Raw genomic sequence first — 26,615 nt, 5'->3', positions numbered from 1 at the left:
ACTGAAAAAGATAAAATCTAATTGTGCAGTGGTGCAGGGAAACAGGTTCTCACAGACATTGATTGAAATGTAAATTGGTACTAATTTGGAGAGCAATTTACACCAAAAACTCAAGTACATTCACTTTCACTCTGCAATTCTTTTAGAAAACATATCCTAAAATAACAGACAAATATACAGATATAAAGTAGGATATAACTGTAGAGTTGCCTAAGATAGTGAAAAATGAGGAAATACCGATGTGGTTAGCCAGTCTGAGTTAAATGTATAGTGGCTTATCTATTTGAGAAAACACGGTATCAAAAATATCACTGGAGTGGGGAATGGTAGCACACACCTATAATCCCTGCTACTTGAGAGACTAAGGTAGGAGGAGCCCAAGTTTGAGGACAGCCTCAGCAATTCAGTGAGACCATCTCAATCTTTATTTAAAAAAAAAAAAAAAAAAAAAGGCAGGGAACTTGGGGGAATAGCTAAGTGGTAAAGTACTGAAGTTCAATCCTCTGTGCAAAACACTAAGAAACATTGTAGATCTGTGTTTACAGAAAGGTGTGTACAGAACGTTGGGGGGGGCAGGGAAACAATTCCAGATGAGTCACAAAACTGGATGACTCTAATTTTATAAATGAATATACGTAATATTGCTCACCAAAATATCAGACATGGTGTGACTCTTGACTTTGTTTTTATTCTTAGATTTTTATGGTCAACTTTTATTATTTTTATAATATGATTTTGGGCTACTTTCATTTTAGAAAACAAAAAGCCACCAAAACCATAAAGTACTAATATCTTTTTTTATTATGGCATAAAGTAACATGTTATATTAACTCATTTACAGTAAAAACATTTTATGTACAACTGCAGAGGAAGCACTGCACAGAACTCCAACACAAAAATGGGTTGTAATTTTTAAGTCCGTTGAATTATTTAACACATAACTCTGAAAATATTTTCTCTGTAGAAAACAGTAAAAATGGTAACATTTCCCAGGCTAGCCCAAAAAGTCCATTTAAACCAAATAACAGCTCAATTATACACTTATAAATATGGTTTGAATTCTGGAATCCAAAAGAAATGTTAGCTTCGTTTATTGAAAGAGCCATGTTTTTCTTAAAATTAAGTTGTATAAAGTGAAATTCCTATTACTCTTCCTTTTCACTCTTCATTATGCCTGATCATTTTTCTAATTTAGGCTAATCCATAATCCACATAAAAAAGGTTTAGCTATCTTTCCTAAAGGTTAGCTACCAAATCTTTTTAGTACTTGGGATCAAACCCAAGGTCTCACACATGGTAGGCAAGTGCTCTACCACATCCAGCCCCTTTCAAAATTTCATTGAGACAAAATATCATCATTTGTCCAGGCTGGCCTCAAACTTGTGATCCTCCTGACTTAGCCTCCAGAACAGCTGGGGTTATAGGTGTGTACTCCCATCATGCACAGTTACTATATTCTTCAAAACTGCCTGAGGAGGTTATCCATTCCTATCCATATTGTTCGATGTTTTAGTTTTTACTAAAGCATGTCCAAGTATCTGAACAAAACCAGAATCTAATAAATTATAACCCAAAGGCACATGTGGATTGTCATCAAATACCTTCTCCTAATTCCCTGTGGCTTGATGGGAATCCATGAGGAATAAAAACAAAGTGATAAAATTGACAAATGGATAAAAGAATAAAAGGCCAAGAGAATTCTCAAACAGCAAGAAATACCTGGTCCCAGACTTAAGGATAAAACTGAAGCTCAAACAGAAAAAGGATGTTTTCAATGATCAGGAGCTAAATTGGCTATCAGAGCCCCTTTTTGCTAGTTGATCAAGTGAGAGGCAATTAGAGGAAAAAACAGATCAAAGACAATTTCTAGAAATTAAGGCAAGAGGACAATGCCACTCTGGAGTGCCTATGCTGTGTAGAATGTTTCCAACAAACACTGAAGTCCTCAGGTATAGTTATCTGACAGGAGCTACAGTAAGTATTCAGTTCCCACAGAGAAACAACTTAAATAACCATTCAGTTTGTCTTAAAGGAAGTCTCTAAATCAATGAAAGCATTTAAGAGAGAATTGGTTTTACAGAAACAGGTCCTACTCTGTGGCTTTAAAATCTAGGCTATTGAGAAACTACAGCAGACCATTCTCCCCCCAAACCCCAGTTTGCCCATTAAAAGTAAACCTCTTGAAATACACATCAATCATTAAAATAATGTTTTATCATGCATCTTCACTTGTACTCTTTGCTTTTCACTTATTAATGTTCCTTCTTACATGTAAAGAATATTTTCAGTGAGAGTTTTTTTGCACATACTCTACACAAACCTGTGTTCCCTATTCCCTTAATTCCTTCTTAATAATGTTGATCTTCCAATAGGAAGAAGTGGAGTACAATCATTCAAACACTATTTATCTAGCCTCCTTATTTACAAAGAAAGCTACAGAGCCATCTTATACATTTGGAATTCCTTAAAGACACAGGCTTTCTATCAAAATGTATTTCTCTCTCTCTCTATATATATATTATCTGTGAAGAACTTACTGAAGCATGACTCACCTTACAGTGAGAAGCTAAAAGCGTTTAAAAATGCACATGACCATGGGTAATCTATATTGAATGTTATTTCATCCTTCAAATCTAGACCATATACACAGGCATAAACTATCACAACCTAGCTAAGTTTGAAACTCATTTCAAAACATTGCTCAGTATAAATTCTCAGAAGGCAAATTAGAGGACCACACAAATAAGTACCTGGCAGGAGGCTGAAGATACCAATTACAAAACAAAGCTTTTGACTTTTAAAGGCTAATGTGGTCCTTCACAGATTGTTATATTCCCGTAAATATTTACTTTAGGGAAGCATACAATTAAGAGCATACTATTAAGAGCACACTATTAAGCTACTATTAAGTAGCTTAGTGACAGGGCACATGCTTAGCATGTGGGAGGCCCTGGGTTCAATCCCCAGCACACAAACACAAGAAGATCAACTTACAAGTATAGACATACATGCTTGATTCTATCTTATATCTACAGAGAATATATCAGAATAACAATGTAATCAATTCATTACTTTTCAAAAGAAAAACCCGATAAAAGCAATAAAGTTAGAAATGATAATGATCAGATGAAATTATTTAGATTAAGCCTGTCTTTCTTCTGGGGATATGGACTGGCCAAGTGGTCAAAAGGAAACAACCTGCCTTTGATTCTGTGTGAAAAATACCACTCAGTTCCATGGTGCCATAGTCCTGTTTCTGCCACACAAATCCTCTACTTCTAATCACTGACCAAATGCTTTACTAAAACTCCGTTTCTGGCCTTTGTTTTGTGATCTGTTGCTTTTGTTTCCACCTCCTGATCCTCCTCTGAAGTTTCTACTTCCTCCCCGCTGTCCCCTGAAGCTTCTTTTTCCATCCCGCTGTCCTCTGAAACCACGGCTGCCTTCTCGCTGACCCCTAAAGCTTCGATATCCTTCCCGTGGTCCTTCCAGCTCAGGTTGCTCAGTGGCCACAGTGAGCTGCCAGCGGCGTGAATCATGCCATTTCTCCTGTTGAGAGAAAGTTCTGTTTTCACCTTTGATTTTTATTCAAATGGTTTAAAAGGCATGAAAAAAACAACATTGTTGTCATTTCTCCAACAAACAACTAGGTTGATAACATAAGTGTTAAAAGGCCATTGTTCCAAATACTGACTCTCATAGCCCAGATACCACTAGAAAATAATTTTCACTTGGAGCCTCCTCACTCCATCATTTTTTCATTTCACCTCTACTTGGTCTCTAGCTGTCAGGGGTAATGAAACAAATGCACATTTACAAATCCATCTCTCAAGTTAAAATGTGTATGAAAACATGTATAACATGGGTGGGGAGGGCCTGGACATCACTATAACTCTAGAAAGGAAAAAAGGCAGGCTCAACAACAAATGTGAGAATAAAAAGAACAGGAGAAAAAAGTACCAAAATGTAATTCTCAACTGTCTTTTGATCAGAGACCAGAGCTGTCGTGTCCGCCACCCTATCATTCTGTATTTTCACAATGAACACTTCCCAGCTTATGTATATTAACTTTAAAATGTCCAGGAGAAAGGGGGGAAGGTATAGTTCAGTGTTGGAGCACTTGCTGAGCATGTGTAAAAAGCCCTGGGTTCAACCTCCAGTACTGTAAAAACAAAAAGTCCAAGAGAAAATACCTGTATTTCTGTGACTGCTGCAGTAGGGACATCAAAACAAACACCCTAGAAATCAAAGAAAATATAAGTTAATATAATTAATACACACTAAGTGATACCATAAATACAAGTATTGCAAAGAAAATAATAATAAAACTCACCCAGTTTTATGTATTTATTTAGAAAAAGGGTGAGGCTGACCTTTGAACTCATGATTCTCCTGCCTCAGCCTCCCAGGCATATACCAGCTTTCAGATATTAATTTTAAATGAACTTTAGTCTAAAGCCAATACACTACAGCTACCCAAAACACAAAAACAGAAAGCCAAGGAACAGTTAAGAAAGACTCAAAACAATTTGGAACTTCTTGACTGTAGATATATTATTGGCTATCACACTGTGCTTAATCCTTGAGTACCTCTCAACTACTTTTTTCTCTTTTCTTTTTTTAAGTAAAGAGTTAAGTTGGACCTTGCGGGATGGTACAGAAAGGCTACTAGCTATATTTTATAGCTGAAGAAACAAAATTGGAGAGTCTGATTGACTTGTGTAAAGCCCCACAACAATTTAAGTGGGGCAGGTATTTAAAATATGGTGTGTAGGGCTTAAAAACCATTACACTTTACTGCCTTCCATTAGAAAAGCACTGCCAGCTATTTAAAACGACCAAACTAAGAGCAAGAAACAAAACAAAACAAATAACAACAACAAAAACTTAATTTTCTAGTTTTTCATAATTCAGCCACCTGTGAAAGAGGATGAAAAAGTTAATGCTGTAGGATAAGATCTTTGATGGTAAGTGCCCTCCTCTCCAAGGGAAGTTACCCACCAGCCTGTCAAAAACTACCCTGTAACAGACAGCCACTCCTCTCCCTATTATCTTTTAACTACAGGATTTTATCAGAAGCACCCCTTTTGCCCAGAAGTTCGCCCAATGCTAACACGAGTATCATTAGGTACTGATGGATTCTGCCAATCATGGGACTCTCCATTCACATACTTACTTAGCGTTTAGAGTACAATATCATTCAATGGGGTACAGATGATTAAAATGCATATTTTTACCACTGTGTAGATCACAGTGCTCTTGAGGATTTCAGTCAGAAAGCAAATTACAGCAAGGCAAAAATTACAGAAATAAATATTATGTCCTAAGAACTCTGAAGTACAGATAACGATGCCTCTAACTCTGCCTGGTAAGGACAGCAAAGCTTTACAGGGAAATTTAAGGGACACTGAGGAGAATAAAATACTGGAAAAGTAGGGGCTCAGTCTTCACTCATGAATGAAGACAGCACAGTGTACTTGGCACAGCCAGAGTAAAGGGTGTTGGGGATGATGAGATGGAGCTGAAACTGGTAACCAGGGCAGGTTTACCTTTACCTGAAGACAGCTCACTGCCTGTTTGATCACACTGTTTACCTCAAGCAACTCCACATACCTTTGGGGTAAATATGATTTCTTTCACCAGCAGTGCACCTTTGGAAACCTGAGGCTCTTCAGGATTCCAGTTAAAACTATTTTCATAATAGATCTGTGCCTTTCACCCATTTTCCCACAAAGGAAAAATGAAGTTTTCTAGGTTTGGCAGGCAAGAATTATTTATTTATTTATTTATTGCGCCAGGGATTGGCTAAGGGGCACTTAACCACTGAGCCACATCCCTATCCCTTATTATTTTTTTATTTTGAGACAGAATTTCACTAGGTTGGTAAGGGCCTCACAAAGTTGCTGAGGCTATAGGTGTGCACCACTGTACCCAGCAAAAATTCAAATTTTGAACCTGAATTCAAGAACATGAACTAAAGCTAGGCATGTTGGTGCATGCCTGTAATCCCAGCTTCTCAGGAGATTGAGATAGGAAGATTGCAAATTAGAAGCCAGCCTCAGTAATTTAGTGAGACATTGTCTCAAAAAAAGATTAAACAAAAAGGGGGGGCGGGGGAGGGTAGGCTGGCTTAGCTCAGTGTTATAGAGTGCTTGCATTGCATGTAAATTGAATCCCATCCCCACTACCACCAAAAAAGGAAATATGCTGAATTAGTTACTTAATTAAGCCATGTGAAGTTATCAGTGCAGTAATTTGATCTTTTTGGCTTGCATGGTGTACAGAATGGTTTGGGCTGGAAACATAGACATGGGTAGTTAGTTGTCAGTAACTAAGAGCCTCCCAATTACAGGGGTCAGTGCAGACACAGAGTGAAAAAATAAAGGCAGCCTCCCCACAGAACACCAAGAAGACATCATTCTGTTTTACTGCCCACATTCAGCTACTGAACCAAAGTGAAGTCTGAGAAAGGGCCCAGCCTTACCAGCTTTCCTTTCAGAAAGACCATTCCCTTCACTTTGGAATCAATATCCTCGCCCAGTTGCTCTTTTAGTTCTTTCCAAGCATAACTAATATTCGGCATTTCAATTGAGCACCTCAAGATCATGGTCACAAAACCCTTATGGAAGAAAGGGGAACAAAATTAAAAGTCTCAAAAAACAAATCTACATCATAAACACTTACTCTTATATTCTAAAGTATTTCTGAAAGTTCCCTCTAAAAAAAGCATACACTGCCCCTGGAGAGACCAGAATCAGTCTCTTAATAAGATTGATTGATTAAATCATGTCAACATCTTTATTGTGGTAACATAGTTTTCTAAAATATAACCACTGGGGGAAACTGGGCAGTGTATAGGGGACCTCATATTATTTCTCACACATGAAACTATATTTAATAAAAATTTTAAAACTTCAACTTATAAAAGGAAAGTAAAAGCATAAAAACTTTCTAAAAATTTTCTAGATATCCTGGCTAAATTATATTGTATTTATGTGTATATGTTTGGCTCATAAGGAATTAAAAGAATTAAGATACTATTCGTATACCACAAAATTCACATTTTAAGTATAAAATGCAGTGGGTTGTTTAGTAAATTGAAAGTTTGCAACCATCTCCACTATTTACAATTCTAGAACATTTCATCACCCTAAAAAGAAAAAGAAACTCATCCCTATTAGCAGTCTTTGCCATTTCTCCCTCCACCCAACCACTGACAAACATTAATTTATTTTGTCTCTATGGACTTGAATGTACATTTTCAATTAGAAAAAGGTAAAATGCAGTTAGTAGTTTCCTACTTTTACAAGACAGCAAAAACTGGCAAGTTTAAATGAACCCTTTCAAATCCTACTAAAACCCCAAATACAAGGTATCAGAAATACCGCTTCTGAATTGATCAAGGAGCGTTGATCTACTGATGTGGCACCTGAAATATGTGCCAGAGCTGCTGCTAAAGCCTCCACGGCTCCCTTCTCCTCTATCAGCTTCTGGGCTGACTCCTTGAAGTGGTTAATGGCAGTAGGAGGGACAGAGTCTAAAAGCCTGTGATTTGATTGAGAGTACATTTGTTAGAAGTTACAAGTAACAGCATGGTGTGATTGACAATATGCTCAAAGTATAAAGAATTTGAAAATGTGCATCAGTATGGTCTACTCATATATACAGATAAGAAAAATGTTTATACAATAAAATGCCATATTGCCATTAAAAATGATGATAAATAATGTGATTTCTTTTCCCCCAATAAACATTATTTTTATAATCAGAAAATATATAGCTATTTACATTCTAAGGGAAAAGAAAAATAATGCCCCAAATCAGGTTTACTTATTCATTTCTTTCTTCTTTTTTTTTTTTTGGAACTGAGGACTGAACCAAGGGGCATGTTACCACTGAGCTACAGCCCCAGCTCTTTTTTATAAAAATTTATAAATTTTCAGTTTCTGAGGCTTGCCTCAAAACTTTCAATCCTTCTGCCCCAACTTTCTGAGGTGCTGAGATTGTAGGTGTGTAGTGTAGCACCTGCCTGTACCCAAATCAGGTTTAAATTGATGAAGCTAAAATAATTTTGAAAAATATTGAGTTAAAATCTTTTCATTTGCTGAACGTTCCCAAGCTATCAGACAACTGCATATATAGATTTCAACTATACAATTATTTCTCTGCCCATTCTTTCCTCCCCTCACCTCTGCCCCAAATAATCTCTTTTGGGTATGGTTCAGGTAGAATCTATCCCCTCTTATCAACTGTTCTTTAAAGCAAAATATGATGGTCAGTTCCACTACTTTCTTAATGTGAAATATCCTGTCACCATTAAGGTCTGCAGGAAATCATTTTATACGTTCATCCTCATTTATTTTATTATCTAAATTAACTTCAGTTTATTGAATCCGGAAGCACTATTATACCATATTTGAATACCACCCAGCCACCAGTCTGATGCTGCAATAGTATAGCTACTCATCATTTTGTTGTGGGCTCTTCCTTTTCATGATGCTACGGATTTGAACCCAGGACCTCTTGCATGCTAGGCAAGAGACACACCACTGAGTACTCTGTGCCCAGCCTTTCAGCTTGTCATTTCGACTTTAGAGTCAAACTGCTTTCTGGGTTAAGTCATGAAGGACACATTGGATCTAGTCCCCCTTCCTTTTTTTTTTTCTTTTTTTGTACCAGGGATAGAACCCAGGGGTGCTTGACCACTGAACAATATACCCAGCCCTTCTAAAAAAATACATTTTCTTAGAGACAGGGTCTTTCTGAATTGCTAAGTGCCCCACTAAGTTGCTGAGATTGGCTTTAAACTCACCATCCTCTGCCTCAGCCTCCCAAATCGCTGGGATTATGGGCCTGCATCACCAAGCCTGGTTCTCCCCTAACTTTTTTTCTTTCAGTTTTAGGTTGGCACAATATCTTTATTTTATTTTTATGTGGTGCTGAGGATCGAACCCAGTGCCTCATACATGCTAGGTGAGCACTCTACCACTGAGCCAAAACCCCAACCCTTCCCCTGCCTATTTTTAAGACAAGTATTTCACACATGTATAATAGCAACTGCAGAGAGTACTCCCAGATTGATTCTCAACCTCAGTAGTTTCTTAGCAACTACTGAAGTTAATTTAGATAATAAAATAAATGAGGATGAAGGCGTGAAATAGTTTCCTGCGAACCTTAATGATGACAGGATATTTCACATTAAGAGAGTAGTGGAACTGCCTATCAGATTTTGCTTTGAAGAACAGTTGACAAGAGGGGATAGATTCTACCTGAATCGTATCTCACCTTAGGAGGAAAAGGAAAATGGTTTTCATAATGCCAACCCTACTTACCCCATGCATATGATGCACAGGAGAAACAGTCAGGAATTCTAAACAGTTAAATATCCTTCAGTTTGTAGAACAATCTCATATAAATACACTCTTTGTTTTCAATGCCAGTAACATCTCCAAACACTGTTAGTTTACCCAATCCTTACTATCTAGATATTTACTAGAACCTAAAGAAATAATCAGTTTTCAGGGCTGATAATTTAGCTCAGCAGTACAGCACTTGCCTTGCAAGTGTGAGGTCCTAGGTTCAATTCCTACCACCTCCACCAAAAAAAAGTTTTTATTCTACCAAATGGGATAGTAATTAATGAAGATCTAGAATATAAACTGTGATCAAATCTAATCAGTAACTGGACATGAAGCACCTACACACATCTCAGTTATCATTCCTTAAATAAGGTTATGAAATTTGTTAAAATAATGGATAAAAGTTGGGCATGATGACACATGCCTATAATCACAGTGATCTGGGAGGCTGAGCCAAGAGTACTGCAAGTTCAAGGCCAGCCTGGAAAACTTCGTGAGACCCTGTCTTAAAAATAAGAGTTGGGGAATGTATGTCAGTGGGTACCCCTGGGTTTAATCCCCAGTACTCTGTGTGTGTGTGTGTGTGTGTGTTAATATTCAGAACGACAGAAAATAAAAACAAATAAAAAAACAAAATTTAAAAGGCCAAATCCCAGAGGTACTACACAAAGGCATTCATATTCAATACACACAACAAACACTACACAGTCCACAGTGAGGGTAGGGAACATACCTGATGGCATCTTTGCTGGAAGCTTTTATTATTTCTGTTGCAGAAGGAACACCTATTCGTTTAAATTTAATTCCCTGTAAGAAAACAATCCATAGTTTAACATACCATGGTCATCACTTGTTTCCATTATTAAGTAGCTCCATAATTTTTTATACCTACCAAATCAAAGTATTAAATAGAAAACAAAAAAAAGTTACAAAGGGTGACTGGTTTTGTGGCTCAGTGGTAGAGAGCTTGCCTAGCATGTGTGAGGCACCAGGTTCAATTCTCAGCACCACATATAAATAAAATAAAGGTCTATTAACAACTGATATTAAAAAAAAAAAGTTACAAAGGCAGTACAAAGTTCTTGTATACCACCCACCAAATTCCTACCATTGTTAACATTTCATGTTACTATGGCACATTTTTAAGAACTAAGAAACCAACATTGATAAAATTACTATTAACTGAATCCTAGACTTTATTCCATGCCTATCTTTCCTGGTTTTCCATGACCTTAACAGCTTTAAAGAGTTCTTTTATAGGGGCTGGGGATGTGGCTCAAGCGGTAGCGCGCTCGCCTGGCATGCGTGCGGCCCGGGTTTGATCCTCAGCACCACATACAAACAAAGATGTTGTGTCCGCCGAAAACTAAAAAATATTGGAATTCTCTCTCTCTCTCTCTCTTAAAAAAAAAAAAAGTTCTTTTATAGAATAGCCCTCAATTTGAGATTCCCTGCTTAGGTAATGTTTGCCAGATTCTCCATTGTAAAAGTCCAACTCCTAAAGTTGGACATGGAGGTGGCATGCCTATAATCTCAACTACTATGAGGCTGAAGTAAGAGAAATGCCAAATTTGAGGCCAGCTTTACTAACTTAGTAAGACCCTGTCTTAAAATTTAAAAAAAGCTGGGGATGTAGCTTAGTGATAGAGCACTTCCATGTTCAATTCCAAGTACACAGACAAAAAGTCTTCAACTTCCTCCATTATGTTTTTCTTTTGGTACTAGAGATGGAACCCAGGGACACTTTACCACTGAGCTACATTCTCACTACACTGTAGAGGATGACCTCCAAACTGTGACTCTCCTGCTCCAGCCTGCCAAGTCACTGGGATTACAGAAGAGTGCACTGGTGCCTGACACATACTCTATTCTTTGTAAGTCATTTACTACTCAGTCATGAAGTGTAGTCCACTCAAGGAGAAAAGAAGTTAAGCTTCATCTCCTGGAGGAGAAAGTTCTATATACATTATTAAAATTCTACCTTCAATTAGAGTGAAGGGAAACGTTGCATTAGGCTCAAGATATAAGCAAGTGGACTGTCCACCCAGATGACCTTGCTAGCCAGATTCCATAGCATCCCCTTCTGCCAGTTGTAAGGGTTTGCCTTGCCCACCCTCAAACATATAAATAAAATAAAATTCTATAAGGAAATTAGCCTCTCCTCTCCCTTTATCCTTTTGACAATAGCCACGTCAATTCTTTTGTTTTCAAGCAATTCCTATACCTGATCAAATATTTCTAATGTTAATAATCCAAAAAATGCTTTTCAAACATAAAAAGGAAACTCCTGCTTTTTTTTTTTTTTTTAAGAGAGAAAGAGAGAGAAGAGAGAAAAGAATTTTTTAATATTTATTTTTTCAGTTTTTGGTGGACACACGTCTTTATTTTATTTTATATGGTACTGAGGACTGAACCCAGTGCTCGGCGCATGCCAGGCGAGCATGTTACCGCTTGAGCCACATCACCAGCCAGAAACTCCTGCTTTCAAATACAAAATTATTTCAAAATGGACTTTGTAGGACAACGTAAAACATATACTTAACAAGCTTTCAGTAAGAGTCATATGCTAGAAGAAAAATATGCTAGAAGAAAAATAATAATTTGAAATTAAAATTGAAGTCAAAAGATTAACAATGTTATCTACTAGATGAAAGCTAGGAAAATAGCTTTACCGCTTTTTGCTCCACTTGTGCTAATTGATATTCTTCCTTGTGTTGATAGAAGCAGATGCAAACTCCTGTCCTTCCAGCTCTACCCGTCCGCCCAGAACGGTGAATGTAGGACTCTACATCCTATTGAAGTAAAACACACAAGTAACACAACAACAACAACAAAAAAACAAACACCTGAGAATACTATGTCTCTACAACAAGGGCTAGCAAGTATGGTGTGCCTGGGGCATAAGGGAGGAGGTCCCTTAGCACTTCAAACCAAACACCTGAGACACTTAAAAACCCTGTGTAAAACAGTGCTTTTTCCAAGAGGCATATGTGTATTTCCAGTTTTTAAGTACCACAACTAAAGTAAAATAGAATATTTAACTTAAAATATTTAATTTAATATATCCAAGTCTTATTTCAATATATTATCTATGTACAAATTAACAAGATAGTTTATATCCTTTTTCATAAGCCTTCAAATTTTAATAAAAGTTTTTTAAAGTCCAGTGTGTATTTTACACTTACAACATATACAAATCCATACTAGTTGCATTTCAAATGTTTAACAGATGCATGACTAGTGGCTACCATACTGCACAGCACAAGTCTACAGGTTCATGAAACAAGATTTATGTCACACTTAAGGGATTTCCTTTAAGAAGTAGTAAATTCATAGTAATCGGGGTTTTGTTTTGTTTTTCCATCAGTTTAAGCAAACTTTAATTAAGAGACATTTGACAATTTGAGGGAAAGCAATGGAGGTGAGTGGAACAGATTTTAGACTGACTTTTACTTACATAAGCACTATCCACAACACATAAACAAAAGGTTCTATAACTCACAAACCTCAATAGTTCTAACACAGAGGTTGGTGTCTCCCTCCAGGACTTTTCTCTTTAGTCCTCTTCAAGCTCATGCATTTATGTATTCCACAACTACCCCATCTAAATCTTCTACCAATTTCAAGATCCTGTTCAAAACTGTACTACCTCCATGAAGTCTCTCAGAATTCCCGTCTAACCAGAAAATTATCATTCCAACCTCTGCCCACTGACTGTTCTTCCACTCAGAAGTCAATTCTACAGAAAAGAGTTTCAAATAACAGGCTTTATTTTTAAACTCACCACAGCATCCTAGCACTGAAAAGATTAATTATTATAAGCACATGCAAGTGACAAAACCTATGTATAAAATACATACCTTTGGTGGAGAGCTTTGTACAACCAAATCAACCTCAGGGATATCTAACCCACGTGCAGCAACATTGGTGGCTACCAAAACTCCAAAATCACCATTTCTAAAACCCTTCAAGGTGATTTCCCTTTGCTTCTGTGGAATGTCTCCATGCAATGACTGGGCATCCTGCAGAAGAAATAAACTGGCTTAAGAAAACTAGCTCCACTAATACATCCTCAACTAGGTTTATAAAAGCTAATATTTTAATAATACTCCTGCTGAAAATATAATAAAGGGGAAAACATATATCTTCTTACATGGAGGAACCTCCAAATTATTTTCAAATCCTCTGTCGACTATATTTAAATATACACATCAGGGTTAGGAACACCAAACCAGAGAGATCACACCTATTTTTGTCAGAGTAGTTTTAGGTTTACCTGAGTCATCCTATCCTCTCTGTTTGATGAGACTGATAACATTAGATAAGCTCTAACATGGATGGATAGATAACCTGACCATTCTTGAGAAAAGTATCCTCTTACTTCTGACCTAAAATAAACTTGGAAGTCATTAGATAAATGAACAGACTAAGAGTAGATATGCCCAAAGTGAAGACTTGTTGATGACTCTAGCTTTGCAGGCATGAGAGGGACTAACCTGCTTTATAGATGCATTCTGTGACAGCTCCTGGGCTTCTTTCTTGGTTTCACAGAAGATGATAGTACGCCCTTGATGACCACTATACACTCGGATCACATCTCCAATAACTGCTGCCCTCTGAGTCCAGTGGCACTTGATAGCTAGATGCTATTTAAGAGAGGAAGAAAAAAAAATCTATTTAGAAGGCCTTGCTGGAACCTCAAATGTCATGCTCAATACCAAGGTCTAATGTCTTGGTACTGGAACAAGGGCTTAAGCCTAACCAGGCAGATTACTGCCACCACTGCTAAGGAAAAAAAAAAGTAACCAAACCACTAAAATTAAGAGCAACATGGTCTGTTCCCCTGTGCCTCTCCATTCTCTCCAGAGAGCACCTGGCTTCTGTTTTCTTACTTAAGTGAAAATAAAGGGGAAAAAAAAGCAATTACACAGATTCCTACAGGAAGCCAAGTAATTGAGAATTTTTTAAAGTTTCTGTATGTTTTGTTTTTTCATCTGTTTTAAAATACAATCCATAGTCAGTTACTACACTACTATGTTCCTAGATGAAATGAATTCATCTAGGTACCGGACCCTAAGATGAAAACAGCTTTAGAATAAAACATCCGTATTCTCTGTTGCCCTCTAGTATTTAAATTCTAAGTGTAATTTCTTTGTTTACATAATTCAGACACTTTAGGGTCCAAGTGATTCTGAAATTAGTCTACAAGATGATGAAATTTAGAGAATACAGAAAACCATATGCAACACAAGTAGAAATATATCTTTACTTAACTTTTCACATAGATTTGACATTTACCTGGAAAGAAACTATATTTGGCAGTCCTAATATTATCAGAAAAGAAACAAATTACAGACAATTTTATACCAATTCCGGCAACTAAATCAATCATTTACCTCCACAGTTATTGCTGTTTTCTGAGTCTTTTTACCAATCAGGTCCACCTGTTCATATGTAGATTTCATGTATTTCTTAGCAACATTAAATACCCAATGAGGGCATGTTGCAGAAAAAAGCAATGTTTGGGGATTGTCTTCAGAATCTTTGGGGGGGGGAAAAAAAAGTCATTATGAAAAATCCAAACAAGCCTACACAGTATTTTACCTCACCTAATACTTCCATGCATTCATCAGAAATTATTTGAGGCTAGCCATGCAGTAAAGACACAATATAAAAAAAGATTTCCAACACGCAAAGAAATGCTACTGGAATAATTTATGTAAAGGCTCTTTGAAACAATTAAAGCACTTTAAATGTATTCTGTTTTTCTGATCATTGGCCTTTAAGAATCATGAAACAAATTTTTCTAATATAGTGAAATTTATCAACTAAAAAAGACTAGTAACCAACAGATTATCTAAACAAGCTGTTCAAAAACTGCAAGAGATTCTATACACATTTATATACTCCTTGATATTTGCTTAATATTTTATCAATTTTGAATTCACATTTATTCGTTTCTTGAGATCACCTATTATTTTTTGTTTCCCTTAAGAGTATCACTGCATTCACACACATTTCGAATAGTGGTATAAAGCTGGCAGAATCTTCTTGAAGAATAATTCGGCAATGTATATTGAAAAGCATGAACTATTAATAACTTTTAAGGCAATAATTCTACTTTTGGAAATCTATCCTGAAGAACTAATTTCAGATATTGAGGTCCAAGAAAATCTGTAGAAGTGATTCTAAGAATTTTTTTTTTTTCCTTTTCCAGTAGAGGGAATGGAACACACTCTATACCACTGAGCTAGCTATATCCCCAGCCTTTTTTATATTTTGACACAGGGTCTCACTAAATTGCTTAGGGGCTTGCTAAGTTGCTGAGGCTGGCTTTGAACTTGCAATCTTCCTGCCTCAGGTTACTGAGTAGCAGGAATTATAGGCATGTGTTCCCATGCAGGTGGCTGTTATGCTGAGTTTTAATACATAAGAATAAGATTACAACTGGCACTTGCACACATACACACAATAACACACAGAATACCTGGAATACACCAAAAGCAAAGTACACAGAATTGATAAAATATATAATTTTTCTTTTAACTTTCCCTCATTGCAATTATGTGATAAATCATGATTATTTATAAACTGCTCATTTTCCCAAATAAAATAAATCCCCTTGAAATTCCCTAAAATTTCATTTATCTCTTAGAAGATTACATCATCACCACCCTTCCTCAGGTCCTTTTTATTAGTTCTTCAACTCTGGGGTTTACCTTTCTTGTATGCCACACATAAAATCTCTTCTACTTGATCAGCAAAACCCATATCCAACATCTGGTCAACTTCATCCAGGACAACATGTTTAAGTTTGGAGAGATCTAGCTTGCCATTCTGTAGGTGGTCTTTGATACGACCTGGCGTCCCAACCAGGATATCAATCCCATTCCGCATTTTTTCAACTATAAAGAACACCAAAGAAAAGATTGGCTGTATTTTTAAAGAAAATCCTTTTATCATTCTGGGGTACCATTTAAATGCATTTCCATTTAAAAAATACTGATTAAATAGTACAAAGTAATATGCTACAAATACTGATTAGGCAGCTATAGAGACACTCAAGGTGCTTCTGATCCAGCAGGGAAAAGCATGTAAGAAGTGACAGTCCATTATATTAAATTATACAATTGGAAAGTGCACCAGGAAAGAATGGCTTGCTCGGCTAGCAGAAAGTGTCAAGGTTACATAGAGTGGAGATAAGAATCTTAACTAAGAACTTTCTACAAGGTAAAAAGGTATAGGGAGGACAAAACAGTAGAATTTCAAACATTCTCATAGTGTACAGAAACATCTAGGGAAATTAAAGCATTTCTTGTAACTGGGATGAGGTCCCCCCACCATAAGGGCAAAGAACTAGGCAAGCACCCCAGATCCCACTCTCCTTCTCAAGTTTCCAGTATAGTTTAGGGATCATACTAGGCACTTTACACATTTTATACAACTTAATCCTCATAATATCCCTGAAAGGTAGGTTTATTAACCTATTTTATAGATAAGGAAAGTAAAGCATTAAAAAATTAAGCAACTTGAGCATAAAGTCACAAAACTACTCACTGAGCAGAGTCTAGATTCAAATGACTTTCTGATGCCAAGGTTTACATTCATTCTACTAAAGTTGGAAAGAAATAATCAGAAGCTTTGTGTGCCAATACTGAGATTTTTTTAATGCCTTAAATCCCCTCATATATACACTACATATTCAAGCTGCAAGGTCGTAACTGGGAAGTGATGAACTGCTAAAGCAGGAGCTATTAGGCCCTGGGGTCCCTAAAAAGTCAGCCCCCCTACAGGAAAGAAAACAAACAAGAAGGATGCAGAACTGATAGAAAATAGAATGACTTCAAATTTTGACTTTCTAATTTCTAGGACCCTACTGATTCTGTCCTCTTGATTTCAACAAGTTACTTTTAGTTTTTATTTACTTATTTTTTGTGGTGCTGGGGATCAAACCCAGGGCCTCGGGCATATAAGGCAAGCACACTACCAACTGAGCTATATCCCCAGCCCTCAACATTTTACCTTTGTAATCCTTATGTAAATATTGGTAGGTAATGCAAAAGTCCTAAGAACCATATATAGAATTTACCCATCATTACTCAGAAACATGTTTTTGACCATCTTTAAACAAAAATGGCAAAAGACAAACACCATAAAATGACTAGACCAGGGAGAGAAGACAGATATGAAAGTCAAAAGGAATCCCATCATGGCATCAAAAATAATGAATGACAAATTCCTTCTCCTGCTTTTGAATTTACTTACTTTGACCTCCATAGGGAGTTCCACCATAAAAACAGGCCACTGAAAGCTTTTTTGTGATGTTACTGAAGTCTCTGCTTACTTGACTTGCCAACTCCCTTGTAGGTGCAAGAACCAGAACCTGAAAGAAAAAGACCTCATTTATTTCAAAGTAATGTGTATTATTTTTTATCACTTGGGAATCCAACTGAAAGGTCAACTTACTATTGAATTTTTGATATAGTTTAAAAACATCTATTATGTGTTTTCCAATATATTATAAAAATTCTAACTATGGAGCTGGGTGTGGTGGCACATGCCTATAATCCCAACAGCTTGGGAGGGAAAGTCAGGAGGATCGGGGCTGGGGCTGTAGCTCAGTGGTAAAGTGCTTGTCTAGCATGTGGAGGCACTAGGTTCAATCCTCAGAACATAAAAATAAATAAAGATACTGTGTTCATCTACAAATAAATATTTAAAAATAATAATAATAATAATAATATTTTAAAAAAGACAGGAGGACCATGAGTTCAATGCCAGTCTCAGCAATTTAGTGAGGCCTTAAGCAACTCAGTGAGACCCTGTCTCTAAAATACAAAAAAGGGTTGGAAGTGGTTTAGTGGTTAAATGCCCCTGGTACCAAAAAAAAAAATATATATATATATACATAACTATGGTTCCAAATATACTTCGAAGTTTGTGATCACCAGTCAGAAGAGAAATAGAAGCTGGGTGTGGTGACACCCACCTGTAATCCCAGCAACGCAGGATGCTAAAGCAGGAGAATCGCAAGTTTCAGAGCCAGCCTCAGAAACTTAGCAAAGCCCTAAGCAACTTTGTGAGACTCTGTGTCAAAATAAAAAATAATAAGGGCTAGGGATATGACTTGGTGATTAAGTGCCCCTGGGTCAATCTCTTGTACCAAAAATAAATAAAAAAAGAAGTGGATATCCAAATTCTCCAGGAAGGAACTGTAGGAAGTTTCATAAAACAGCAATCTAGGAAAATAATGATATGAAGAAGAAGCTATACTGAGGATGATGATGATGATGATGATACCATTAGCTGATACTTTTGCTTTTCCTGTGACTTACGTTCTACTAAGTACTTTACGTTATTCTGATCTCATTCTCATAATAGCCTTTTGAAGTAGACACCAGAGTATAAATTACTTAACTGAAACCAAAAGTGTAGTTAGAGGCAGAATCTAGATTATTTAAACTCAAGCAGTCTGGCACAGAAGAACCTGTAGTGAAGTTCTTCTACTAAAAATACTTTATCCGTCAGATGTCAAAGACACTTAACCAAATGTGTGAACTCCAGGCACAATCTATAGTTTAAAAGGAGTATGATGATGAGCTGGGGTAGTGGCTCAGTGACAGAGCGCTTGCCTTGCATATGTGAGGCACTGGGTTCGATCCTCAGCACCACATTAAAATAAAAAACAAAATAAAGATACTGTGCCATGTATAACTAAAAAAAAAAAAAAAATTTTTAAATAAATAAGTAAAAGGAGTATAATGAACATTAATGTTACTGGTGATCACAATCATAGGACAGAGTATAAATCTTAAATATAAAGGGTTTATGAACAATAATCTTAAAAAGAATCAGCCTGATTTACCTTCAGATAAAGATTAATAGTAAACACAATGGTTGGCTTTAAGGCGAATCCAATAAAAATAGTTGGATATGTAAAGCATGCCCAGAGAGATTCGTCCTGCGCTGTCTTGGAGCCTGAGGTCCACTTAAGAATTACCTGAGGGGGACGGCCTCTTTTCCTATCTTGCAGCTCACTCTGAAGTTTCTCAATCAGAGGGATGGCAAAGGAGAATGTCTTCCCAGTTCCTGTCCGCGCCTGTGCAATTAAGTCCTTCCCACTATAGACATGGTGAAACGTCTTTGCTTGTATAGGAAACAGGAAGGTCACTCCACGGGCTATGAACAAATAAACCACATTAGCCAACACGGCTTTTTTTTTTTCTTTTTGGCAGGGTGGGGTTTAAACCCAGGGCCTTTTGCCTTCTAAACATGCAATCTGTTACTGAGCTATACTTCTAATGCTGACAATATAATTCTTAAAATACCAGGATAACCAAAGACTGAAACTTAATCAATATTTCTAGTCCTACAGAATTAATGAATTTTACCTTTTGGTCAACAACTACAAAGTCAGGCTCAAATATATTCTGATAATGAAGAATCTGGAAAATATTTGCAAACATTTAATGCATCAAATTATAATAAATATTTAATATATTAAGAGAGCAAGTCACTTGTCAGACAATCTTGTGAGCCTAAAAAAAATCAAACACTTTGCAATCCAGATTGTGCTGCAACTGATTCAGAAAACACTTTGTGGAGCATCTAAGACTACCCAGCAATTCATAGGCAGAATGTTAAGATAAATTCTGAATCAATCTGGTATTAACCTAGAGATACCTCAAGCAGAAGATGAAAAGGAAAACTGAACATGGCATTAATCAGCAGTATCAGCCATTATACTTCTGAGTAAAGGGTAAATTTTAACCACTTATTAGAGGTAGCCAAGACTATCACTACCATAGTCCTACTATGAATATACTGGTCTACTTCATTATCTGATTGCCTATATTGTCCAAAAATAAGATCACATTCTGGTTCATCCAACAAAAATGTAGTGCTTCTGAATAATATGTTCTGACAATATGTAATATTTCCGAGAACATTACCTTTGAGAAGTTTAATAGTCTCTTCAGATATGGGAAAATTAGAAAAAGCGCCTTCTTTTTGTTCCACAGGTATTTCCTGTCAAGGACCACAGAAAGAAATCATAACTCACATAAAAGTTAATACAGAACTCTTCTGAGAAAGAAACAAAAGAATCTCTTCAAAAACAACTTTTTAAGGGGATTGGGGTTGTGGCTCAGTGGTAGAGTGTTTGCCTAGCGTGTGCGAGGCCTTGGGTTCAATCCTCAGCATCACAAATAAATAAATAGATATTAAATAAATTTATAAACATTTGCAAGAGGTTATGTAGCCATTAAACATTAAATATTTAAAAATAAGGAAAAATTCTTATATAAAGTAGAAAGAGCAGGATTCAAGACTGCATAAGGTACAATCCTAAATACATTGTACCATAAGGAAACATCAAAATTTAACAACAGGTTGCCTCTGTATCTGAAAAGTATTCAGTGTTAACTGAATGAATGAATGCTAAAATTCTAGGAAGCTCCCCTCCTCAGATAAATTTATCCATTTCCTAAAATTTTTCCCCTTATAATTATGGAAAAATGTCAATTGTGATCATAACCTATGGCAAACAGAAAACATGTTAGGATTTTTCTGTGATGCTGGGGATTAAATCCAGGGCCTTGGGCATGTTAGACAAACACTCTACTACTGAGCCACATGACCAGCCCACAAGTTTTCTTTCATGACTAAGTTTCTGAAGGGTGAAAGAACTGAGTTCCAAAAGGACATTTAATCCTATTCAACTCAAAATTACTTAATGGCTTAAACAAAAAGATTTATTTAAGATTTTTTTTGTGTGTGTGGCGCTGGGATTGAACCCATGGCCTTCTGCATGTGAGGCAAGCCCTCTACCGATTAAGCTATATCCCGGATCCTCAACACTGTAATTTTTAAGATGAATTCTCACCCTGCAACTCAAGATACCTCCAAGGATTGCTGAGATAAAAAATGTCCTTCTACTATCAAAACAGCATGTGCAGAGCTGTGGTTGTAGCTCAATGGTAGAGTGCTTGCCTAGCATGTGTGAGGCACTGGGTTCAATCCCCAGCAACCCATAAAATTAAATAAATAAATATACGAGAAATATAATAACATTAAAAAATAGGATATGTATGTGTAGCATTATCTATTTCTGAAACATTGAAAGATACATTCTACCTATGCAACTTTACCTGCTCTATTTCACTGTTACTTTCTTCACTGGCAGCTTCATTGGAGTCAGGTTCAGAATGAGAGAATCCATTCTTTAGTTTGGGACTTTTCTCTCCAATATCTCCATTTACTTCCTTCTCTTTCTTCATTTTCTTGGGTTTAGGAGCATCTACATCTTCTTCAGAAGGTTCCTCATTTTTTATTACTTTTTTGGTTTTAGGAGAGACAACTTCCTTTTCAAGAAGCTCCTTTTCCTTTTTCTTTTTTGCACTTTTGGTTTTAGGAGAAATAATGTCATCTTGAATAGGCTCCTCTTGCTTTTTTGCCTTTTTGGATTTAGGAGAATTTGTTTCAGCTTCAGAAGGCCCTGGTTTGTTTTTAACTTTTTTGGTTTTGGGGGTAAGAGTTTCTTCTTTTCCTTCTGCACATTCTTCAGTCTTATTAGACTTCGGCTGCTCTTTTCTATCTTTCTAAAAAATTGATAAAGAAAACACATATACAAAACAAAACATCATTTATGACATTTATGACATATCATTCAACTATGACATATCAATTCTGGATCACTTTAAGATCACAATTATGAAGAACATAATTTTGGGGCATTTCATCATTTGTTATTCCTATTGTCGTAAGGTAGAAATCAGTAGGCTTTTTTAAAAAATATTTTTTAGTTACAGGTGAACACAATATCTTTATTTATTTTTTTTATACCTTTAATTTATTCATTTTATTTTTATGTGATGCTGAGGATCGAACCCAGTGCCTCACACAGGGTAGGCTAGCGCTCTACCTCTGGGCCACAACCCCAGACCCAGTATGCTTTTTAATACCACTTCTTACCTATATGAAGATAAATATATAAAAACAGTTTTATTAGCTTGAAAAGTCAAGAGTATCTTCTAGTAACTATGCAATTCCTATTGGCCAAATCATAAATCAGAATTTTCCTAAGTGATCTGAAGTAGATCTTGGTACTGGAGATGGAACTCTCCATTGAGCCACATGCCCAGCCCTGCTTATGTCTCTCTTGATGAGGAAGCATCCATTCCACAGTTGAACACACTTACTGATGCAGAATGAGTAAATGAAAGCCACTACCTCCTCACTGTGGACAACAAATTTGATGTTCCTTGGGCTTCCTACCAGGCCAAAATAGTGCTGTTTTAAGAGCCACCTATCAGACCCAGAAACAGCAAAGAAAGTAAATTCCAAGGCGTGTACAACACAAATTCAGGAACAATCTTGTTTCCACTGACTTTCAGAACAGACTCGGTCACAAGTTAAATCACAACCTTCAGTCTTACTCTTCAGTCTTATTAAGCAACAGGCAAGAACCAGAAGACTACCAGGGCTATTTTAACTACAGCCACTGCCGGCCTATGTAAGAAATAGGGTGGTCAGTTCGCACACTCTCTCTACATTTCCACAGACGATCTTGTCAATAAATACTAAGATTGGATTACCTCATCTTCTGAGCTGCTTACCGAGGAGCAAACTGTACTTCCCTTATTGTAGTAAAACAAGTAAGGAAAATGTCACTGCTTATGCAGTCCACGTGTGCTGCGCGGACGGATTTAAGAGCTCCTTCGTCTAAAGCTTCAGTCTCCAAACTTATTTATAATTCCCTTCGCGCACGCTCAACCTGGAGTTAAGTCTGAGCCCACAACGTGGGGCCTAAAGTGGACCTTCAACTTCGTGCATGGTGTGCGGAACTCCCAATTCCCCGGGACCCGGAGGGACAGTGATCCTCTCTCCAGCTCAATCCGGCCTCTCTGCCAAAGCTCCCTGGGCTTGCTGCCGCGTAAAAGATGAGAGAAGAGGTCGGAGCTACAGAGCAGACTCCGTCCGGAGGACAATGCGTCCACTGGTCAGAGAAAGGGCCACTGTTGGACTCCCGCCTGCCCAGCTCCAGGCCCGGCACCTGGACATGCCGGTCCTCGCCGCGTGCAACACGCTCTCAGCCCGGCATGTCTCCCGTACTGCCGGCCCCGCTGCTCTCGTTGCCCGGCCCCTGGTTCTGCCTTGCCCCAGGCCCCTCGGTATCACCTTCACGTTTTGCTTTCGCCGGGTCTCCAACTTTTCCATGGCCATGTCTGATTCCAAACCGGAGTCGCTACGGAGTTTCCCCGGCATCATTCAGCAAAAGTCGTCCAGGCCTACCGGTCTCTTCAACCGCGTGCAAAGGAAGGGAAAGTACAGCCCCCTTGGGCCAGCCAGCTTCCGTCACTTCCTATAGCAAAGCGTTTCCGGCGGAAGCGCAGAGCATAAGGAAGTCTGGGGTCCACGTGGTGGATTCAAGTACCGGCTTCCTGGGACCTAGTGAGTTGATTGTTTGTGGTGCATGGACTAATTAGAAAGACTTCGCAGAGGAATAGAACTGGAGGGAACCACAAAGGTTAGCTTTGTATTCTCATTCGAACACTGGCCCGATTCTCGCCAGCCCCACCTGGTAAATGCCCACTGCTAATTCCTTTGAGTGGCGCCTCTCGAGTGCTGTTAGATAGCTAATGTGTGCAAGGATCTTCACCTGTATATTCGGAGGAATCTGTGCTATTCATCTTGTGACGTCATTTTCGTCGCCTTTTAGAGATGACGGCCAAATTCGCTGAATAAGAACCATAATTAAGAAAGGCCTGAGCGCGGTTGCTCACGCCTGTAATCCCTGCAGCTCAGAAGGCTAAGGGAGAAGGACCGAGAATTCAAAGCCACCCTCAGCAATTTAGCGAGGCCCTTAAGCAACTCAGCGAGACCCGTCACTAAATATTAAAAAGGGCTGGGGGTGTGGCTCAGTGGTTAAGCGCCCAATCCCTGGTACCAAAACAAACAAACAAAAAAATCGGTCTGGTCATTCATACCTAACATCCCCTTTGGGATTCACGGTATCAGGTGCTAGCATTCACCAGCAGACAACACCCAGGCCTGGTCCTCTAGAGGCAAGTGTCAGTTGTTTGAAAGAAACACAGAGACATCTCACCTAGCCTTGGAACCAGTAAAAGGGGCGCCAAAACCACTTAGCTCTCCATTTGAAACCAACAGGGGCTTCTGCATAATTTGACTTAAAGCACTTAAGAGAAAGTGGCCCATTGAATGGTCACTGACAGTGGTGTAAGCTTTTTCTGAAGAATTATTCATCAAAGAATTGGGAGATTGGGGCAGGGTCTCAGCAGTAGCGCACTGGTATGTGTGAGGCACTGAGTTTGATTCTCAGCACCACATATAAATAAGTAAAGGCTTATCAACAATTCATATATATATGAATTGGGAGATTGATTCTCTTGGTAGTTTAAAATATATGTTAGAGGGCTGGAGTGTAGCTAAATGATAGAGTATTTGCCTAGGATGCTCCAGGCCCTGGGTTTAATTTCTAGTACCACCAAAAATAAAAAATAAAATGTGTTTGAATATAATCTGGCTTTGAGAATTTGTCTTTGCTATTATTTGCTCTGTAATTTTGGACAATTAAGTCGAACACGATTTTCTTGGGCATGAAAGGGGAATAACAAAACCACTTCATAGCCAGGCTCCATAATCCAAGTACTTGGGAGGATGAAACAAGAAGGGATCACAACTTGGAGGCCAGCCTTCACTATTGAGAGACCCTGACATACAGATAGATACAGATAGATAGATGAGATAGATTAGATAGATAGATAGATAGATATGGATGTGACTCAGTGTCACCCCTAGGTTCAATCCCCAGTACAAAAAAAAAGTCTAGGAATGGACCTATTATAACTCACCTATCACATTCCTTAGTATTTACCAAAAGATTTTAAAATCAGCATGCTATAGTGATATACACATAGCAATGTTTATAGCAACACAATATACAATAGAGAAGTTATGGAATCATCCTAGTGCCCATCAATATGTGAATGAATAAGTTCTACTCAGCCATAAAAGAGAATGAAATTATGTCATTTGCTGGTAAATGGATAGAAACGGAGAAAATCACACTAAGTGAAATAAGCTGGACACAGAAAGTCAAGGGTCAAATGTTTTTCCCTCACATGTGGAAGCTGTATAGAGAAATGAGGAACAAAAAGGGGCGTCTATGCTGGACATGGTGAACACCTGTAATCCTAGGGGCTTGGGAAGCTGAGGCAGGAGGATTCTGAGTTCAAAGCCAGCCTCGCAACTTAGCTGGACCTTGTCTCCAAATAAAATATAAAAGGGGCTGGGGATGTGGCTCAGTGATTGAGTGTCCCTGATTTTAATCCCTGGTACAAATGAAAAAAAAAGTGGGTCGGAAGCTGTAGCTCAATGGGAAAGCGCTTGCCTAGCATGTGTGAGGTACTGGGTTCAACACTCAGCACCACATAAAAATAAAATAAAGGCATTCTGTCCATCTAGGACTACAAAAGAAATTAAGGGAGCTGGGGCTGGGACTCAGCGGTAGCGCACTTGCGTAACATGTGTGAGGCATTGGATTTGATTCTCAGCACCACATATAAATAAAATAAAGGTCTATCAAAAACTAAAAAAATAAAATAAATAAAAATAAAGAGCAGTAGTGTAAAGGCAAAGGGGAAGAATTAGGGGAAAAAGTTGATCAAATTATGCTATGTCCATATATGAATATACCATAATGCATTCCAATTTTATTTTATATGTAATTACAATACACCAATTAAAAAATGAATAGGTAGAAGGAAGATCTATAGAATAGAGGAAAGAGATCAGGGAGAAGGAAGAGGACAGGGAAGGGGATAGTACTATGGATTGAAATAGAGAAAAACTGTTATATACTTTTATGAATATATCAAAATGAAACCACTATGATATAAAACAATGCACAGAAAATGTGTAAAAAAAAAAAAAAAAAAAACCATAAGTGGACTTTTGATTTCTTTTTAAATTTCTTTATTTGGTTCTGAGAATCAAACCCAAGGCCTCACCCATGCTGGGAGAGCGCTCTACCACTGAGCCACATCCCCAGCCCCTACTTTTGATTTTTAAAAAAAAAATTCATAGTTTGAGAAAATTAAATACAAAAATGAATGAAAAGCACAATAAAAAAGAGCTTTTAAAACCCACAATTGATGGGCATAGTGACACACTCCTGTGATCCTAGCAACTCAGGAGGAAGACTGAGACAAGAGGATCCCAAGTTTGAGGGCAGCC

General features: G+C 37.6%; 1 protein-coding gene across 1 annotated transcript; it reads right to left on the bottom strand.

The window, feature by feature from the left end:
* Positions 1-778: 778 nt before the first annotated feature.
* Positions 779-23,683, bottom strand: Ddx21 (DExD-box helicase 21). Its single transcript, XM_076834326.1, has 15 exons — positions 23,538-23,683; positions 21,509-21,958; positions 20,312-20,387; positions 19,360-19,538; positions 17,625-17,742; positions 16,079-16,264; positions 14,756-14,901; positions 13,856-14,005; positions 13,220-13,381; positions 12,032-12,151; positions 10,093-10,166; positions 7,386-7,545; positions 6,485-6,619; positions 4,194-4,238; positions 779-3,549 (listed from the first exon to the last, which is right to left on the bottom strand). Exons 1-15 carry the CDS (start codon positions 23,625-23,627, stop codon positions 3,283-3,285), a joined length of 2,358 nt encoding a protein of 785 aa, XP_076690441.1. The 5' UTR covers positions 23,628-23,683; the 3' UTR covers positions 779-3,282.
* Positions 23,684-26,615: the final 2,932 nt, after the last annotated feature.

The sequence above is a fragment of the Callospermophilus lateralis genome, chromosome 15, assembly GCF_048772815.1.
Source record: "Callospermophilus lateralis isolate mCalLat2 chromosome 15, mCalLat2.hap1, whole genome shotgun sequence".
NCBI lineage: Eukaryota > Metazoa > Chordata > Mammalia > Rodentia > Sciuridae > Callospermophilus > Callospermophilus lateralis.
This window is presented reverse-complemented; position numbering and strand designations above follow the sequence as displayed.